Source organism: Quercus robur, chromosome 4, assembly GCF_932294415.1.
Source record: "Quercus robur chromosome 4, dhQueRobu3.1, whole genome shotgun sequence".
Classification (NCBI taxonomy): Eukaryota; Viridiplantae; Streptophyta; class Magnoliopsida; order Fagales; family Fagaceae; genus Quercus; species Quercus robur.
The window spans coordinates 13,173,360-13,195,507 of record NC_065537.1 but is presented as its reverse complement, the minus strand read 5'-3'; the positions used below and the strand labels follow the sequence as shown (position 1 = coordinate 13,195,507).

The window sequence follows — 22,148 nt, the reverse complement described above, 5'->3', positions numbered from 1 at the left end:
GTAATTTATTAAATCTGACTACTTCAAATTAGAGTGATGCTATAAATCCCATGAATAATTTTGGCGAATTCTGTAGACAATTCCGAAATATCACGTAATGGTACCATGCTTAATGAAAAGCTTTTCATTCTGTATATTAATTGTTACTCACGTAACCCTCCTACTTTTCAAGAGTACTGGGGCAAGTTTGAGCAATTCAGGGAGCATGAGAATTGCATGCATGCGTGGCTCTAACGAACTTGCTCTCTTTGGTTCCGTTGGCAACAAAATTTATTAAATTCTTATATAATACCACCTTTAATGAATATCAATAACATTACACATATTTACTAATTAAGCTTTTATATGTACACCCAAAAAAAAAAAAAAAAAAAAAAAAAAAAAAAACCTCAGCAATGACTCGTCCTATTGTGTTCTTAATATTCTTGCTTGTAGTTTCTACGCTAGACATGTCTCATCCGTCAAAACTGGCTCAATACCCTGTTTGTGAGCCTGTGTTCTTAATATTCCCTGACTGCTTGGCCTTCCTCGTTGGGTTCTACTACGTACCAACAAAGATATGTTGTCGACACGTAGAGAAGCTAAATAAATTAGCAAAGCACGGGCTTGGGCCTCAGACAATCTGCTTTTGCATTCAGGCTAGTGTAAAGGGAACACAACCTCGCTTGCTTGCCTCACGTATCAATTCTCTTCCTATCATGTGCCACACCCATCTCAGCTTCCCCATTTCTGATAGCATGGACTGCAACAAGTAAATTTATCTCTCTCTCTCTCTCTCTCTCAAGCACTCACACAAATACAAATAGGTGGAGAAAAAAGGGGATAAAATGAACTAAGGCCGCCTAAACTTTTTATGTAATTGCAGACTTTAAGTTAAGTCCCCCTTGACTTTATATTTTTCACAAATTTAATACATACTGAAACTGTAGTAGAATAGTAGATGGACCCCTTCTGTCCATTTCCGTCTATTTTAACATTTTTTGCAGTGAATCATCTAATGTGCAGCAAATGGACCCCTTCCATCGTTTGGGTTTTTAATAATTTGAAAAAAAAAAAAAAAAAAAAACCAGAACGGGGTGAAATAGATAGAGAGTGGAGAGAAGGGGTATATTTACTACAGTATCAAGGTTTATGAACTAAATTGGGGAAAAAAGAAAAGCTAAAGGAGTCTTACTACAAAATCATAAAAGTTCAACGATTCTTAGCGTATTTTACCCAAAAATGAATAATAAAAAGCTAAAATAGTAAAGACAATGAGAGAAGGTGATCCCAATTGACTAATTGTTCTTCTTGCTTTGGTGCAGGGTTCATAAAAGGTTGGACTATGAGGAAGTTGTTCTTAATTGAGTGACTTTAGTGGAGTATTATACGTACAACAACAATTAATAAAGCCTTAATCCCAATAATTTGGGGTTGGCCATAAATCATAGTGGATTATTATATGTATTGTTTCATTAAAAAATACTTCATAAATATTAGTAGATTGATTACAAATAATTACAATAAGGATACTTCAATGAGTACAAAAATATACTTATATATGAAATTGTTTTTTCTTAGTGATTCTTTATATATTATGTGCTTATTCACACCATTAAGTTCTTTACAAGCCAAAAATGCCTTGTCGCTTAGTTATCATTTTTTTTTAATATTTCAAATAATTGAAAGGTCTAAGGTACAAATTTCTCATTCCTCATTGTAACTATGAATAACTAGCCTCTGAGCATGCGCGTGAGTGCGTGCTTAGAAGCTCTTCTATTATTTGGAAAATAGTTAATAATTTGCACTATTATAAATTAGAATTACTACATTTTCCAATCACAAAAATACCTAGAGGTGTAATGAGTGTTATGTGTGGAGAAAGGTTAATAATTTAATATTTGGTACAAACACATAACACTCATCACATCCTTAAGTATTTTTATGATTGAGAAATGTACTAATTCTAATTTATAATAGATGCAAATTATTAATTATTTTCCAAAATAATAGAAGAGTATGTGGTCAGAGGCTAGTGTTCTTAATTTGTTTTGAATAGGAACTGATTGCTTGCACTTTCGTGTTTTGAGAAAGTGATCGTATAGGGAGAGTGAGAGTGTTGAAGTGGGTTCCTTCTTTTTTGCCACCATGAAATGATACATCTGTAGAAAAAAGCAAACTGCTTGATGTTTTAAAAAATTAATTATATTTCTAATTGGGAGAAGGTTTTTATTTTATTTTGTTTTGAATTGGAACTGATTGCTTGCACTTTCCTGTTTTGAGAAAGTGATCGTATAGGGAGAGTGAGAGTGGTGAAGTGGGTTCCTTCTTTTTTGCCACCATGAAATGATACATTTGTAGAAAAAAGCAAATTGCTTGATGTTTTAAAAAATTAATTATATTTCTAACATGTGAGAAGGATTTTATTTTTATTTATTTATTTATTTTTACATACTTAGATAAGGGAAGCAGGATTTTTTTTTTTTTAAAATAAAAAGTATAGACTTATTAAAGGTAAAAAAAAAAAAATGATTTTTTTTTTTTTGAAAACGTGAGATTAGGTAGTTGGAGTATCAGTCCAAATCTTCTGTCTCACTTTTTCTGTTCCATTCTATACTCCACTAATAAAAACATGACATGTGTTCACCTAATTAATTAAATACTATCATTATTGACTTATTAATACTATCGTTATTAATTAATAGTAGTATTTAATTAATCAGGTGAACACGTGGTAAGTTTTTATTGATGGAGTATAGAGTGGAACAGGAAAAGTGGGATAGAAGATTTGGACTCGTTGGAGTATTAAGTGTTCCTATTTTATAGGCAATATTTTAGTGCAAGTTAGACATGTATTTTTACTTGTCTATCCTTAAGTTTTGTCTTTACTTAAACTTAGAAGTGTTGGGGGTATTGTGGAACAAAAAAAATCCAGTCCAAATAAGGGCAGCCCCTTAATTAGTAGTATAGATAATAATAATAATCTATATCTATATCTATTCTATACTTCTATTTAAGAGGCTGCCCCTGTTTGGACCAGATTTTTTTTTTTTGTTCCAAAATACCCCTACAACATATGCTTAAGTAGGCGCAAAACTTGGTGAAATTGTTTTTTTAACTTCCATGTAAAACACTATTTACAAAATAGGAACACACTCCCATTAGATAGGTAAAATTTCTAATTAAAAAAATTCTAAAATTTAGCTAGATTTAAAATAAATGAAAAACAGTTCACCAACAAACAGTTTTTCTTAAAAAAATAAAAAATAAAATTACGCACAGTTTTTTTTTTTTTTTTGGGGGAACATATCTACGATCCTATATTCACAATTGCCTAATACATGTTCTCAAATTACTTGCCACTTGCCTTTCAGTTTTTTCCCCTATCAGAATCATCTTCAGTTTGGGTCTTTTCACAAAAACTTTTCCTTTTTCTTTATTCATCACTCCCCTATTCTGCAATCTTTATTCCTTCTTCTCCTCATTCGATGGCCACTGAGAGTCTGAACTATGTGCGCTATTGGCTGAGGAAATTTGAAGATATGCTGAAATTTTAAGTTATTACCTGGCCTCTATTATAGTATTACCACATATTTTGGATTGTTTTGATCGAACCAAATCAAAACAAAACCCAAGAAATGGAGCAAATATTGTTGATTGGAATGAAAGCCCGGTACTAAGTGTAGCAATTACAAGTTGTTCATGAATGGATACATCAAAGGCTGAAATACCTGTTTGTAATGCCAATTTCTCTTGAAGGATTGATGACTTTTTATTTTTTTATTTTTATTGAGCGGATAGATACTGCTATAAAATGAAATAAATGTTTTTTCTTTTTCTTTTTCTTTTTCAGAAACAAAATGAAATAAATGGTGTTGAAACCATCTTCATCTATAGACCTAACAATAATCTATTTTGAAACTAAAGTCTAAGACATTAAACATTTTCGTATATATTAAATTTTGATTGTGATTTGATGTAATTTTCATTTATATTATTTATATTTCCAATTATTTTGGGACTTCAATGGCCGAAGGCATATACCCAAATTGCGTTGAATTGATACTTGGCACAAAGTTTGTGTCTTGAGAAAACATTTTAAAGTTTATTACTAATTTACTGTAGTCATATTAATTTGTGGTGTAAGGATCCTTCACCTAAGGCTATATATGATTTGTAGGAATTGACTTACCTATGATGGGCATCCACAAAAGAATTTACCAGGTGTGTAAGTTTTAATGAATTTATTTATTTCAATAAATTCACTAGCCTAACCCTATATCTGATTTATTTTTCCACTTAAGTAATGTTTTATTATATATTTTTTGATTTGGTAATCCTATTGTGGTTCTTTTTCCCCTGTATTATGGTGGTTAGGGAGATTCAATGTAGATGGAGGTGGTAGTGCCAACAAATATAAAATCTGATGCAGGTTCGGCTATAAGGATTTTGAGGCATGGAATGCTAATGTTTTAATTTAGGTAGACAGTGTGTTGCTCTAGAAGATAGATATGTCAAGTTTAAAATGAAAAAAGAAAAAAAGAAAAAAAAAAGAATGTTATGATTGGTAGATTATAAAGTGGAACACAAGATATTGTACAAAAGATTTGTATTCATTCATGTGATTTGTATATTGTAGTTTTTTTTTTTTTTTTTTTCTCTTTTGTAGTGTTGCCCTTTTTAGATGGGTAAGCTTTACATAAGAAATATATGCTTTCAATTGGGATTGATGGGTTTTTTGATGGAATAATTTATGAAAATTTTTAGGTTGTTACTTTGACAAAAATGTTTATACTTTAAAATGTACAATACCCAATTTCAAATAAGCGAAATGGGATATGATAAGATTTATATATGAAAAAATTATTTAAGTCACATAAATCGTATCACATATCTACGTATTTTTGTGATTCGAAAAATGTAGTAACCCTGAATTATGATTAATGGAAGGTGTTGACCTCCCAAAAAAAAGAAATGATATGTTCATAACATTTTCACAATATTTTAAATTATTATCGTTATCGCATCATTAAAAAAAAAAAAAAACTCTTTTGCAAGATTTTTTTTCCCCCTCTCCTTCACGTTAAGTTGGATTAAAAAAAAAAAAAACTTTTTTTTAATGAAAAAAAACCCTTATCCTTATCTTTTTTTTTTTTTTTTTTTTTTTTAAATTATTATCCTTATCCCATCATCTCATGTAATTTTTATTTTAATGAGATTATTCAATGTAGTTAAAAGAATATTCAATTATCCACCAACATATCTCACTTATCTAAGGCGCACGTTCAGAGAGTCTTCTATTTTTTGGATAAGAGTTAACTTAGAGCATTTATTATACTTTAGGATTATTATATTTTCCAATCACAAAAAAAAAAAAAAATAAATAAATAAATAGGGGTGTGATGAAAAATTATTTCATCTGTTAACACATAATACTATCACACCCCTAGGTTTTTTTAATGGTCCGCCTCTGCTCTATAAGACAATAACATTTCATACTATAAAAGAACATTGCCAATACAATGGCCAAGTTCAACGCCATGTACACACACCACACCACTTATTTGCAATGCAAGACACTCCCTAGCTCCTCCTATCTTCACTCAAGTAATTGTTAGTGATAGTAGCATTTCCAGAACAAAGAGCAAGGATAAGAACCTTAAGGATGATAATGGTTGATTTCAGAACAGAGGGCTCAAGGTTGAAGAAGACTGAATTGAATTTGGGAGTTACCGTCGGTTTTCAAATAGGGAGAAAACGCACCGTTTCACTGAAGGTTGTTTAATAAAACACTCCGTTTCGTATGTGCCATTACTTAAGTATTGGTTTAGCAGAAACGGTGGTATGCTAGAAATGTAGTTGGCTTTGGTGCGAAGGTCGGTTAGTTTAGTTTGTTTTTATTTTCCTATTTTCACGGATTAGATCCGTATAATGTGGATTTATTTGTTATTCAGTTATAGACAGATTGTACTATAAATATATATCGCTGTACGCTTCAGTTTATCATTAAGCAAGAAATTCAGTTTTCTTTATCAAACAGTTTCTCTCTCTTTCACTTTCTTTCTCTCTCTCAATCTTTCTTCCTTCACAAACAGTTCTAATCTTTGATTTGTTCTTGCTTCAACACTAAGATTGTTTTTCACTGTCCTATAAGAAATTCTTCAGTAATTAATTCGTAAAGAAGAAAAGAAGAAGAAGAATAAAAGACACAAATCTTAGATACTTGTGCCAATCATTTCATATACCATTAGAAAAGCCACTCGTGCAGCATATATGCTGGGATAAAGTCACTCATTCTGAGCGGTATTTGGTTGAAGGAGGCCATCTCTAATCTGTGAAGCAATCTTTCACAGCACCTGGTCCGTGTGTGATGAAAATAGAGTTGGACACTGACAATGCGCCAATTTCTTTCATTGCGTCGAAATATTGAGTCACCAGAACCATGTCCATGACATCCTTTGACGTAGTTCCAGGTACATTCACAAACAAAGATTCAGCTGTACCTTAGCCCAACTACAATGCTTACCAAGCCCAGCCAGATATTTAGATTCAGCTGTTCATCACATGGAAAATTTCAATGACAGGTTGATTAGTATTCAGGGAAAAAGAAGCCAAACTTACTCAAGAGGGAGACAGGAGAAACAATGTTCAATTCAAAATGAACACTTAACCGGCATTTATCTCAGTCATAACCCTCTTCACATGTTCATCAAGTTCAGTTTCCACGAGAAGCATTTGAACAACCTTAAACCCATAAGCTGACATGGGCTATGCATGTAAAATTGAAAGAAATTAAAAAGAAACAGATTTACCTTGTAACTTGACTAATACTAAACCAGATTGGAAAACAGAGAAGAGAAATGCCTTTTCAAGTTCCTCTTCCACAGATTTCGCGATCTCATTCTTTTGTTCAAAAACAGAATCCAGCACCAACTTCTGTCACTAGGCACCATTTGTCCTCATAATATTCACATCAGATGCCTTACCTCCATGGTTCTGTCCACATGAACATTATTGTTAAAATAATCACTTTTCCAAGTCCAAGAAAGCATATCATGTACATGGTAAATCATGATGCATTAAGCATATCATGAAGAACTTTAAAACATTAAACGATTATCCTATATAGCTGCTTCACTAAGAATAGACATTTCAATGGTTTTTGCATAAACTTTACAAAAATCAACGTCAAGTTAGAAAAGAAGTCCACACTTCTCAGCCTAAACTTCAAAGGTCCATATCAAGTTAGAAAAGCCCAGACTTCTCAGAATTTATTTATTTTCCTAACAAATACGGACCCATGGGACATTAATTAATAGTAAAGGACATGACTCTTTTAATTTCATTATTAAGACTAACACGGTGACTTTCAACTTCAAGGTCCAGTTACACATCCATACCATCAAAGACTTAGGATTGGATCTATGCTCTGGTGCTGCTGAGTTTGAAGAAAGCATTAGCAACTTTGTCTGACAAGGCCCTGTATTGAATAGAAGTAACAACAGTAACAAACACATTATCCCAAAAAAAAAAAAACACACACACACATATATATATATATATATATATATATATTGTCCTTTACTACTTTTAACTCAAAAAAAATTTCCAGATCAATTCTCCCTCATGATTTGACAACAATTAAGCAAAACACATCCCCAGGCAAAATTTCTTGCAAATCTTGTTGGTGTGGGTGCGTGTTCCAAACACTTTTATTCTTATTTATTTTCTAGCCATTGAAAATTTATGAATAAAATAGCCGTTGGGCAATTATGAGAAAAATAACCGTTAGGTAATAATTGATAATATAGCCGTTGGGCCTTTAAGGGTTATTAGTAACTAATAACTATAGACTATTATCTTCATAAGTAGCCCATAAAATACTCATCATAACACATTTTCTAAAGGATTTCTTTTTACTACTCTATATTTTAGATGTACACAACTCTACTATCTCTCTCTCCCACATATTTTTCTACAAGAATTTTTGTTTTGCTTTTTAAGGAAAGACAATAGAAGGTTGTTCTTAAACCTTTTGTGAGTGGAAGTGTGTACATCACAAAGGTCAACGCTATAGTCTAATTTTGGAGGTTGTTTGGCCAAGAGAACCAATCGTACCAAGTTTTACTTTGGGTGACACGAATCAATCTTTAAGGACAATGCTCTTTGCGTGATTCTATAGCACTGTGAAATTGTTCCTAAATTTACTTAAATTTATATTATTATTGCTTATTTACATTCTTGCTAATTATTTGGGATATTGTTTATTGTATCAAACTTGTTTATTCATTATAAATTTTCCAACAAATCTGTATGATACTAATTCTTGCCAAGTGATGACATTTATACTGAGACAAATTGATTGTTTTACTCTCTCCGATTGCTACAAAACAGAAAAATTATTGTAAAATGCAAATTTAAACTATTACCTTTGTCTTCCCATATAATTTCAAAGTATATGATTCTTTTTTTCACACTATTACATATTCGGAGAAAAAAAAAAACCCAATAGAACTCAATGATACAAGCATGTTCCAGCTAAATTCCTAAAAAGAAAAAGAAATGAGAAATTAAGGCAAAAAAAAAAAAAAAATCAACAAACCTTTTGTCCTTGTTTCACATCAAACAGTGGCATCCGGGCTCAAGCACATCATCAAACTTCCCAAGAGCTCTTCTTTATTGTCAGTTTAATAGAATTTGGAATAAGGAAAGTATTTTTTTTTTTTTTTTGTTGTTGTTGTTGTTGTTGAATTTTCAGACTTGAAAAACCCTAATAAAAAGTGCCTAAAACAACTAGTTGGCTAATCAGAGGTGACTTACAATTTGTGGAAACTGGAAACCAAAGCAGCAAAACTCACTAGGAACACATTTTCAATTCATTAACTTTCTAAGTTGTCCCCATAGCTAATATGTACTTTAGAATCTTATTGATAGATGCCTGTCGATATATAAAAATGCAATGAGGTATGGACTCTTTTCAAGTCTACTTCTTATATTTTACCCAAGTTTCATTCAAGAATAATTATACACAAACAATCATCAAATCCTAGACTGTAAATTGTTGCTAAAACCCCTAGGTGAAAAGACTCCTGATAATAACAAAAATATCTTAAAAGAGAGAGAATAGGAATTGTACTTTTTTAGACCCCTTAAAACACAAGTTGTTTAACCTAGTTATTTAGCCAAGTGATTACTTAGATAAATTATTCAGATATAGGTTAACACAAGAAAAACATATCATGTAAATAATGCATAAATATAAATAACACACGATATGATAACCTAGGAAAACCAAACTGGTAAAAAACCTGGGGAGGATTTAACCTAGCTATCCTTAAGGTAAAACAAATCCACTATGAAAGAATTGAAGTTTGTACAATAAGACTTAAACCACTAACATCCTATTGCTACCTCGTGTAGAAAACTTACTACCAAGACCATGTGACAGCTCTAAGTCCACGAACTACTTCTTTCCTTGACCCACTGCAACCACAAGTACTCCCACTTGTGACTTTGAGACTCCACTCAAAGGTTTCAGATCTTCTTTGAGTTCTTTATTCAGTAATTGAAGCGATCACCAAGTTCTTGACATGAATCTTGATCTTGATAACCCTGAGTGTGTATGAAGATAAACACCTCTAGATCTCACAAGAGATTTGTTAGGACATATGTGATTCACTTGTTAGGAACATATGTCACTATTTTATGTAATTAGCTAATCCTTTGAAAAAATGCAATTTACTTGTATTTGGGTAGATCTAGGATGTGTTTAATATTTCAAGAAACTATGTTTCAAGATCAAGTGTTAAAACTATGCAAGTCTGTCCAAAAAATAAACTGAAGAAGTGCTGTTTATTAGAGCTCAACAGCTAGCTATCTATTGAGACCTGTAGAGCTGTTGAAGTTCGTGGCTCGACAGATAAGGTATCTGTCGAGGTTTATGAAAAACAAATTTTCAGTTCTGTTTTAACTCCAATCCGTGATTATGTGTTTGGGCTTTCTTTTCTCACAAATCTAGACATATAAAAGGATTATTTTAAGGGCCGTCAAAGTGTTCACAAGTTGCACAAGTGTGGAGCAAAGTTTGTTCAAGCAAATTGTGACCAGAGACAGAATTTGCCCTAATTCATCATTCTTATGAAGAAGTTGTTGTGTTTGTGCATTGTAGGGTTTTGTGACCAAGCATCTTCTTGATCTTCATTGTGGATGAACTAAAGAACTTTGCAGCTAACAACATTCTCTAGTTGGTGATTGAAGTCGCGTACTAAGATCTACGCAATTGGTTAGTCACGTACTAGGAGCCGTGCATCAAAAGGAGAAATTGTCACTATAGAACAAGTCCAATTGGGTATTAGGATAAGGATTCAACTATAGGTTAGTGTAAGGTATTGAGATTCCTTTATTTGTAACCACTTGTTGTGATAATAGAGGAATTTCGAGAGTGGTGACCTTAAAATCACCCGGTGGGATTTTTGCCGTGTTGGTTTTTCCCATTTGTAAACAAATCACCGTGTTAAATTATTTTCTGTTGCACTTAGTTTAATTAGTGATTTGTTTGTGCTACCATGCGTTTGCATGTTAATTTGATTAATTAATAAACTTGGCTAATTAATCAATTAATTTATCATAAAAGGTCAATTTGTTTTTGGCCTATCAAGATTCAACACACAGCACATCAAAGACATCTAAAACATAGCTAGGGTTTTTCCTTTTATACTTAGAGTAAAACATAAAACCCTACACGTCACATGGGCTTGGGCTTAATTGGAAATTCTACAAAAAAAAAAAAAAAAAAAAAAAAAAAAAAAAAAAAAAACTGTGCGAGATTCAATCGATCGAGTCTAATTTTTTATCAATCAAGCCTTGCAGATTTGGTCCAATAAATTTTGCAATCACTTGATTCCAATTTTACAAATAAACACACTTTGAGCAGCCTAAATCTAGACTCTAAGTTTTGATCATGGTTTGTCAATACATTACAAATTGAAGTTCTAATACATTTAATTCTTAAAGTCTTAGAACCTAACAGGAATATTAAGGATCAAGAACGGACCAGCATAAGGAAGATGAATAGCAACATAAAATATTTGTAGAAGAAAAAATAATTATTCAAGCATCTAGGAACATCATATAACAACGATGTAACAATATTTTCTGCTAATTTGTTAAACAAAATATTTACAAACAATGAAATGAAATTGCAAAAAAAAAAAAAACCATCTTCTTTTATAGCTCAAACAGTTCTTCATTATATTTTCCAAACTATCTTGTTGTTTTCCAAATAAACTAAAACCTGAGAAAATACAAAATATGACATATTATAATATGATTTTCCCTCAAATCAATTCAACAACATACACCATTCATTAAATGCATTTAGTGTTGTAAATAAAAAAATATACTTGTATCAAGGAACATATATAAATTAGTCAATAATAGGACAATGTGATTACAAACCTCTAGTAGGAGATCTATAACATGTTTGATTCAGACTCCTCCTATTGAGTAGTTGTCAGATTATAACTTTTCAATCATGAAAGATTAAGCAAGACTTGAAAATACATTTTTATAGATAAATTTTTTTTTTTTAATGATTCTTCATTGATTCATTTTTTCAGTTATAAGCATTGATCTAAATTAAAATAGATGAACATGTAAAGTCAAATTATATATAAAGTTAAAACTGTTTAAAGTGAATATGTATAGAGAATATTTTTGTTTTAATTTCTTATTAATTTAATATTTAGTTATAGCATCAAAATTAGAGTACGTGAATATGTAAAGTTAAAACCTCCTAACATGAATTTGTAAAGCCAATATATTTATATATTTAATATTGTCAAAAAATTATAGATTAAAAATAAATAAAAAATAATTATGATATAGCTAAGGATGTGGTAGGTGAGATGTAGTAACCGTAAATATTATGTTTCAGTTTTTAGATATATATAAATATAGATTGTTGTTATTCAAAAGTACTAAAGCATCACAGTCGTAACCAAGAAAATCCCACAAAACATTAAGGCCAACAAATTAATACCTAAAAGAAATGGCAAGAAATTGCAATAGTGTAAAGAAATTTCTTCTCACACTAGAGTATAAAGTAGGGTCATTAAGTGAAGTCTAACCTAAAGAAAGCATTAAAATGTGGTGGTTATATAGTATTAGCCTATGCACTCTCCTATATGGCTATACATTAAACATATGAGCTTTTTTTAAAAGGAAGCATAGAACCTTATGCACCCAGTAATACTAGTAATAAGCCTCACAACAACACAAGCTCAAACCATTCTTAACTAGCATAAAGGAAATTAAAAATGAAAAATCTTCTTAACAATATAAAGACAGTTTTAAAGAACCAAAATGAAAAAGAAAAAAAGAAAAAGATTATTTTCAAATTTATTAGTATATATGAACATACCTAGAATTAGAATTTGCATCCACCAAATTATTCTTCAATGAGTTTGCCAATGAGTATTCTTCTTGGATCTTCATATCTTGTAATGTCTTTTTCCATAAACAATATTCACTAGCCATTTTTGGTTTCCCACTTGAGAACACAAGATAACCCAAACCTAATCCAAAAATGAATCCACAACCGTACCCCAACAATACAACTTTCCAATGAAATCCATTTGCAAATTTGAAATCATCTTCTTGAGTGATTGAAGACGGTGGTGGTGGTTGTTCCTCATCATTGCCACAAGATTTTGTCATTGGAAATCCACATAACCCCAACTTCCCAGTGTAAGAATCATTCATAAAGGTATTGAATTGTTTACCTTGAGGTATCTGTCCATAAAGATAGTTTTTTGATAGGTTTAAAATTTCTAGTGATGTGAGATCTGCCAATTGAATAGGAATTTAACCTGTGAGCTTGTTTAAAGAGAGATCTAACCATTCAAGATTGGTTAAATTTCCCAACAATGGAGGCATACGACCTATAAGATTATTTTGTGAAAAATTAGGCCCTTTCAATGATTGAAGCTTTCCAATTGCCTTTGGAATTTCTCCTTTGAAATTATTGTTGGAGAAATCAATGGTTGTGAATAGACTTTGGATTTTCACCATTTCAATAAAAAAACCCTTTCATCACCACCATCATAGAATCTTGATAATACTCATTACCTATATATTTCAATTTACCTTTGTCCACAATTGCTTTCATCATGGCTTTTAAATATTTGAAAAAGTTATTTGGCAAAATCCCATGGAACTCATTGTGAGAGAGGTCTATGATTTGCCAATTAGGGAACATGAATTTGGTCTTGGGATTTCCTATGGCACCATGAAAGCTATTTGATAGCAAGATAAGAACTTGCAACTCTGGAAGAGTTCCCAGCCAACTAGGGAAGGTACTATTAATCTTGTTGTTACCAAAGCACTTCGACAATGGACCAATGGTTGTGGCAATGACCCTTCCAATTGGTTGCCATTGAATTTAAGACTTTTCAAGTAATAGCCCTTTGCAAATGTTTTAGGGATAGTGAAATGAAGATTGTTGCTTTGCAAATCCAAATCTTTGAGATGGTCACCTAATTTTTCCAAACAAAGAGGAATCATGTTATTCAAGTGATTAAATGACAAATCAAGGTATCGGAGGGAACTGAGATTGCAAATTAAGGAAGGGATCTCTCTAGTTAAATTATTCCTTGAGACTGAAAAGAAAGAAGTATACAATAAAGGCATTGAAAGTGGTCCTTGAATCATGTTAGAACGAAGATCAAGAATATCCATATACTTCCATGGAAGATGACCTATACTTGTCAAGGAGTTGTATGAAAGATTCAAGTAACTCAACAAATCCTTTCTCACCTCCAAAAACCACTTTGGAATAACTCCTTTAATTTGGTTCTTTACTACAAGAAAAAATACTTAATACAAAAAAATAAGTCGTTGCAATAACAACAAATGTCATTGTAATAGGTGTTATTGCAATGACAAAAAAGTCGATGCAAGCTGTTGTAATAAACTCTGAGGCAATAGGTTTATGCAACACAAGATTTTCATAGCAATAAGTTCCACACATTGCAATGATCTATTTTGAAAATCTTATTGCAATAGTGTTATTGCAATAACAAAAAAGTCGATGCAAGCCGTTGTAATAAACTCTGAGGCAATAGGCTTATGCAACACTAGATTTTCATTGCACTAAGTTCCACATATTGCAATGATTTATTTTGAAAATCTCGTTGCAATAGGTGTTATTGCAATGACAAAAAAGTCGATGCGAGCCGTTGTAATAAACTCTGAGGCAATAGGTTAAAAAATTCTCAGTGCAATAGGTTGATTTTTTTATGAAATAAAATTTTAAAATAAATAAATCATATCCAACATTTCTTCCTAATCTCACACAAATCACTTCTTTGGACCTCTCATATATTAACTTTCATGGTTAGTTTCTATGGTACCTCCAAAACTTTGAATTTCTTACTTACTTAGATCTCTCATAATACAATTTCATAGGGCAGCTTCCGAAAGTTTCAACAAACTTGACCCAAATTTTCTCTTCAAATAATTCTTATAATAGTCAACTAGTCAACAAGATTCCTTCCAATCCAGAATTTCTCATCTTATCTAAGAACTTATTGAATGGGACAATACCATCTTGGGTGTATACAATACCATCTTTGTGTTACTTATATCTTGGTTATAACCAATTCACTGGGCATATTGGTGATTTTCAACATAACTCATTGGTTGCTCTTTGGTTGAATAATAACAACCTACGTGATCCCTTTCCATCGTTAATCTCTAAATTGGTGACCCTTCATTATCTAGGGTTATTGCAATAAGGTCCACACATTGCAATGATCTATTTTGAAAATCTTGTTGCAATAGGTGTTATTGCAATGACAAAAAAGTCGATGCAAGCCGTTGTAATAAACTCCGAGACAATAGGCTTATATAACACTAGATTTTCGTTGCAATAAGTTTCACATATTGCAGTGATTTATTTTGAAAATCTCATTGCAATAGGTGTTATTGCAATGACAAAAAAGTCGATGCAAGCCGTTGTAATAAACTCCGAGGCAATATGTTGAAAAAATATCATTGCAATAGGTTGATTTTTTTATCAAAAAAAATTTAAAAATAAATAAATCATTCAGATCTTGCCTCTGCCTTGCCCCATTTCAAAAACTCTTTTTCTATTAGCTATTATAATTTTTATTGCGATCTGTACTCAAATCCTCCGAAAAATTCGTAGAAAATGGGTACAGATTGTTGTAGGTGGGATGGGGTCATCTGTGATAGGATGACAGGTCATGTCATTGTTGTCGACCTTAGTTGCAGTCACCTTGGAGGTCCCATCCATCCCAATAGCACCATTTTCTCTCTTTGCCATCCCCAGCAGCTCAACCTTGCTCTCAACAATTTCAATGACTCCATAATTTCATCTACGTTTGGTGGCTTTGCAACATGACGCATCTTAACCTCACTAACTCCTCCATTGCTGGTAATTTCCCATCCGAAATCTCTCACTTATCCAAACTGGTTTCACTTGATCTCTCTTCGAATTTTGGTATAATAATGAAAACGCCTAGTTTGGTAAGGCTTGTTCAAAACCTAACCCATCTAACTGAACTTTTTTTGGATTATGTTAACATGTCTTTTGTTTCACCTAATTTTTTCATGAATTTGCCTTCCTCTTTGACATCTCTTTGTCTTATGGATTGTGGATTGAAAGAGAGATTCCCAAATAATATATTCCACCTCCCAAACCTCCAGCTGCTCTAAGTGCCAACTACAATCTCACCGGTTCCCTTCCAACGTATAACTGGAGTACTCCTCTTAAGTCCTTGCATCTCTCTGGAACTGAATTCCCAATCGACTTACCTAATTTAATCAGCAATCTCAAGTTCTTAAAAGAATTTTATCTTTGTGAATGCAATTTCATAGGATCATATCCAACATTTCTTCCTAATCTCACACAAATCACTTCTTTGGACCTCTCATATAATAACTTTGGTGGTTATTTTCCATGGTCCCTCCTAAACTTTGTAGTTCTTACTTACTTAGATCTCTCATACAACAATTTCATAGGGCAGCTTCCGAAAGTTACGACAAACTTGACCCAAATTTTATCTTCAAATAATTCTTCTAATAGTCAACTAGTCAACAAGATTCCTTCCAATCTAGAATATCTCATCTTATCTAAGAACTTATTGAATGGGACAATACCATCTTGGGTGTATACAATACCATCTTTGCGTTACTTATATCTTGGTTTTAACCAATTCACTAGGCATATTTGTGATTTCCACCATAACTCATTGGTTGCTCTTTGGTTGAATTATAACAACCTACGTGGTCCCCTTCCATTGTCAATCTCTAAATTGGTGACCCTTCGTTATCTAGGGTTATTGCAATTAGTTCCACACATTGCAATGATTTATTTTGAAAATCTCATTGCAATAGGTGTTATTGCAATAACAAAAAAGCCAATGCAAGCCGTTGTAATAAACTCCAAGTCAATATGTTGAAAAAATCACATTGCAATAGGTTGATTTTTTTTATCAAAAAAATTTAAAAATAAATAAATCATTTTCTTAAATAATAATTTTTTCATTAACCTGTTTTGCAATTCAAAAACCATATTTAGGAACTATACTAACAATATAGTTCGATGTGAAATAAAAGATTACCTATTGCAACAACATATCTCAATGTATAATAAGAGTTACCTATTACAACAACACATTTTGATGTAACATATTAATTATTCCTACAATCTCATATTGATGTAATAAATTTAAGTTACTATTACAACAAAAAACAACCTAGAGATGCAATAATATATATATTACCTCCATTATTTTATTTTATTTTTTTTGGTAATAATACTTGTTGTATTATGTCTTTTTTCTTGTAGTGCTTGGAAATGTATAATCTTTCTAGATAAATTACGGTTCATAAGAAATGTGGGATTTCAATTAAGTTGGAAGACTGTAAAAATAACACATGAAGTTTGGGCAGGATATTGGTGGCAAAGGTGAAGGAGCTTAGTGATAGATAAGGGTTATTTGACATATCAAGAGATTCAAGACTTGGGCTTTGAGAATATTTTTGACTCCACAATGCCACTTAAATTATTGAAGGAGACACTTAGATCAAGAAGGTTCACCAATTTAGGGATTGACAATGGAAGAGGATCATGTAGGATGTTATTATTCAACCAAAGAATAAGCAATGAGTTATGCTAGAATTTACCAATATGCACAGTGATTTGGTTATAATCATAAGTTACACAAAAATGGTATTGTATACACCCAAGATGGTATTGCCCATTTAATAAGTTACCAGATAAGATGAGAAATTCTAGTTTGGAAGAAGTCTTATTGACTAGTTGACTATTAGAAGAATTATTTGAAGAGGAAATTTTGTCTGAAAGCTGCCCTATGAAGTTGTTGTATGAGAGATCTAAGTAAAAACGTTCTTCAAAGTTTTAGAAGGGACCCTGGAAACTGACCACCAATGTTACTATATGAGAGGTCCAAATAAGTGAGTTGTGTGAGGTTTGGAAGAAGTATTGGAGATGACCCTATAAAATTGCAATTACCAAGGAACTGTTCTTTCAAGGACTTGAGATTGCTAATTAAATTTGGTAAGTTAACCAGGATTTCATGACCTAGCCTTTTATCACACGTCACCCCATCCCACCTATTGGGTTACAAATAATATTATCACAAATATTAGCAATCCAAAATAACAATCACACATAAGAATACAAAATTTACGTGGAAAACCCTTTCTCTTGAATGGAAAAAACCACGGGACAAACTCCGAATAATTTCACTATTATCAAATCAATTACAATAATATTGTGTATGTCTCACAGTTAAAGAAAAATCTCTCTTATTTTTCTTTGCTCTCTCACACACACTAATTATCTCTTTCAAAGGCAACAACACTTTGTTCTCTCCTCCTTGGCTATCTTCTTGAAGGCGGCAACCCTTTACTCTCTTCTCCTTGGCTATCTTCTTGAAGGAGGCAATATTTTACTCTCTCCTTCCTCTTGCATTCCTCCCAAGTGAAAATCTCTTTTCTCTCTCTTGGTTTCACACTCTATTTTCCCTCTCCCCATAGAGAGGACCTTTGGGTCAAAACCAAAGCCATCAAATTCTTTGTAAAATTGTCTATTTATAAGACTCTTTTGCTATTATGATTTGGACTAGAAATACATTAACTCTTTAACAAGGAATCTATCCCCTCTTGAATTAGGAATACATAACCTCTTTAACAAGGAATAGACTTCCTTCCACACTAAGGAATAGTCTTTCCTTCTATAACAAGGAAACCCAAATTAATTTTTCTTTCTTCAAATAGAAAATCTAATTGACTTTTCAAGTCACAATTGGAATTTGAGGCAGTTTCCCAACAATCTCTACCTTGACTCAAATTCCATCAATTGTCCTCGACTATCTTCTTTCCTCTTGGGATAGCTCTTACCTTAATCAAATAGTCCATTTTTCCTCTTGGAATAGCTCCACCTTAATCAAAGCAATCCCTTTTCTTCCATCTTAATTCACACAAAGAGTCCTCCACTAAATTAACCAAGCTTTGATACCACTGTTGGTCTTTTCTTTTATAGTATTGTGCGCAATCGATCTTAATAGAGTTAATCGAATAACTCTCAATACCTGTCTATCAAGAAAGTTTCATTCTTCATCCTTCATAGTATCAGGTTTCTACCCTAATAGAGGTAGATGCAAATTCTTCCCATAGAGATAATCTTCAATCTGCATCCTCTAATATCCAAAGTCTGTTCCATCAAACTTTCAATTCCTGAAGCCTTGCCTTCTTCTCTGGCCATCGCTTCTACTTTAACCTTAGCTCTGATACCACTTGTTGGGTTCCAAATAATATTATCACAAATATTATCAATCCAAATAAGAATCACACATAAGAATACAAAATTTACGTGGAAAACCCTTTCTCTTAAAGGGAGAAAACTACGAGACAAACTCCGAATAATTTTACTATTATCAAATCAATTACAATAATTCTTATGCATATCTCACGGCTAAAGAAAAATCTCTCTTATTTTTCTTTACTCACACACACACACACTAATTATCTCTTTCAAAGGCATCAACACTTTATACTCTCTTCCTTGGCTATCTTCTCAAAGGCAGCAACCATTTGCTCTCTCCTCCTTGGCTATCTTCATGAAGGCGGCAATACCTTACTCTTTCATTCCTCTTGTGTTCCTCCCAAGTGAAAATCCCTTTTCTCTCTCTTGGTTAACACTCTATTTTCCCTCTCCCCATAGGGAGGACTCTTGGGCCAAAGCCAAAGCCATCAAATTCTTTGTAAAATCATCTATTTATAAGACTCTTTTGCTATTCCCACTTGGACTAGAAATATATTACCTTTTTAACAAGGAATCTATTTCCTCTTGGATTAGGAATACATAACCTCTTTAACAAGGAATAGACTTCCTTCCACACCAAGGAATAGTCTTTCCTCCTATAACAAGGAAACCCAAATTAATTTTTCCTTCTTCAACTAGGAAACCTAACTGACTTTCCAAGTCACAATTGGAATTTTAGGCAATTTCCCAATACCACCCATAACAATTTGTACCCATTTTCCAAGAATTCTTCTTTGGATCAAAATAATAATCACAAAATGATTCACTGATAGAAAATGATTTTCTGAATTGAAGTAAAGCAAAACTTTGGTCTGAATGGCATAAAGGCGTTGATGAATGAAAGTTCAAATAGTATATAAAACACCCTTGAACGTTTAGACCCCTAAATAAAAAATAACCAATTCAAGTTTTATGACAAACAACACGTGTGCAAAAAATGAACACAAGCTATAAACAGAATTGGTAAACAATCTAAGCCAATTAAAATCACATCCACAGTAGAAAATAAAAGGCAAAGATTAAGGGAAGAGAGATGCAAACACAAGGACAACACAACAATGTGTTATCGAAGAGGAAACTGAAGCTCTTGGTGTAAAACCTCTCCGCCGCCCTCCAAACGGTAAGTAATCCACTAGAAAATGTAGTTGGGATACATGAACAGCAATAGACCCTCCAAGCCTAATCTACCCAGTGTACTTAAGCCCTCCAAGCTTCTTGCTCCAACGAGGTTACGCCAAACCTTTTTCTTTTCTAGCTTATCGGATTCTGCTATAATCCATAGCATCCACCATCCTTGGCATCTTCCAATGCTTCCCAAAGCTCCAAAAACACTCAACACTCTAAATGGGTGTGGGTAGTTTTTGGATAGAAATCTCCTCTCAATAGGTATGACAATGAGAGAGGGAATGAGAAGAGACTACAAAGATTTCTCTCTAAGAATGAGTAGCTCTCTCTAATTGGATGGGTGTTTTGAAGAAACCTCTCTTAGGGTTTTTCTTTCTGAATAGCCACACATATTTTGTGGGAATGAGGGGTATTTATATTGGTGTGAGAATGGAATGCAAAGAGTTAGTTTTTCCAAAACAGGGTTGGCTGGCGACTTGACCTCGCGACTTGACTGAGTCGCGAGTTCAAGCCGTAAGCTAACTGAATGGCCAGCTTGGATTTTTGTCCTGTAATGGTCCAACTGGCATGACTGTTCAGCTCCCCTGCATGCTCTGCGCATGTGCAACTTTTGGCAGCTTGCAAGCCGCAAACTTCCCGTGAGATCTAGCCGCGAGTCCCTGCTTTACTGCACAGTCTTGAGCATTTCTTCACACTCTCTCACACACTACCCTTACATGATTCCCACCTAAATACAAGGTTTCTAAGTGCTGTATTACAAGTAAATTTGTCACGGAATAAAGTCAACACATGGTTGATTAAATTCAACCTTACAATCTCCCCCTTTGGCTATTCCGTGACAAAACACCCCAAAACAGACTCTAAACTTAAACGTGAGTTTGGGAACAATGGCAAAACTCACTCACACCTAAATCTAGAAGTTGTGAAACTCTTGAATCATATGAACATGAATCTCCTGAAACACAACAATACACCATGATTATTGTATGTAGAAAAGCATGAAATGCATATGAAGCAAGCATGATGTGATCAAGCAAAGATGGAGTAAAGAAACAAACCATGGCTTGATCAAACAAAATAATCAGTACAAGGTAGTGACCACAATGCTCATTCACACTTGGAATGAACACTTGGACATACAAGTTAGCAAGAACAATGCAAGTCACTTGTATGCCCAACACTCAACCAATGCATAATATACTAAGTATATGCATTTATGAACAATCTTACAAGGGCACAAGAGTGACAGTACTTAAAAAGAAAATGCATGATATTTAGTTAGAAGTACTGATTTAACAAAGCATAAAGGCCGCATAAAGCATGATACAAACCATAAAGCCTATAGATAATGAAAACAAACCCTAAAAGTTTACAAAAGCGACATGGGTACAAACCACAAATACTGAATATAAACTTAAACAATATAAATTAAAAGTGCTTAAAGTTTCTCATCTTCAAAGTGATGAGAAGCTGTGATGCACTTGGAACATATATACTTGTAACCTGAAACACTTGCACAAAATACATTAGATCCTCAAAGTAAAGCAAGTAATAAAAGGACAAGTATAATGTAACAAGTAAATTGCGATCAAGTAAACATGATATGAAACATGTGAGCAACTTGATCATACACCAAAACAGTCATATAAAAATGACTACAATGATCACATAGCAAAGCAAATGATCATCCGAACATGCATTTAATGGAGCACAATAGCATAGGGATATATGCATGTCCAAAACAAAAACATGATGCGATGAGAACCACAAAGCATAACTCAAAGCACCATAAAACCAACAAGAAAACAAACAGAACAAAGTTTTCTTATTATCTTAATGTCTTCTCCCCCTTGGTATATGCATCTCCTCTATGGAATATCTCTTCTCTTACAAATGTGCATGAGAAATAAAATTTCTCCCCCTAAGAATGTGCACAGGAGTCACATAAAAATGACAAAACACTCCGGTATACTCTCTAGAGTATACTCTCCCCCTTTTTGTCAAGAATAGACAAAGGGTCAAAAAGAAATGAGGGCAAGAGATGAAGGTACGAACAATGCTAATGATGCATGAGGGGTGCAAGATGAATGAGAAAATGAAGCTCAAACCTAAGACAATGTAAAATGCTACAGAGCATAAGGTAGACATGACATGCCAGGATGAAGAAGTA

The 22,148-nt window shown here is 32.9% G+C and overlaps 1 protein-coding gene across 1 annotated transcript; it reads left to right on the top strand.

Moving 5' to 3' along the window:
• The first annotated feature begins 395 nt into the window (after window positions 1–395).
• On the top strand, window positions 396–1,347 carry LOC126721405 (non-specific lipid-transfer protein 13-like). The gene is made up of 2 exons (XM_050424441.1): window positions 396–751; window positions 1,305–1,347. The coding sequence occupies exons 1-2, from the start codon at window positions 396–398 to the stop codon at window positions 1,345–1,347; spliced, it is 399 nt and encodes a 132-aa protein (XP_050280398.1).
• The last annotated feature ends 20,801 nt before the right edge of the window (window positions 1,348–22,148 follow it).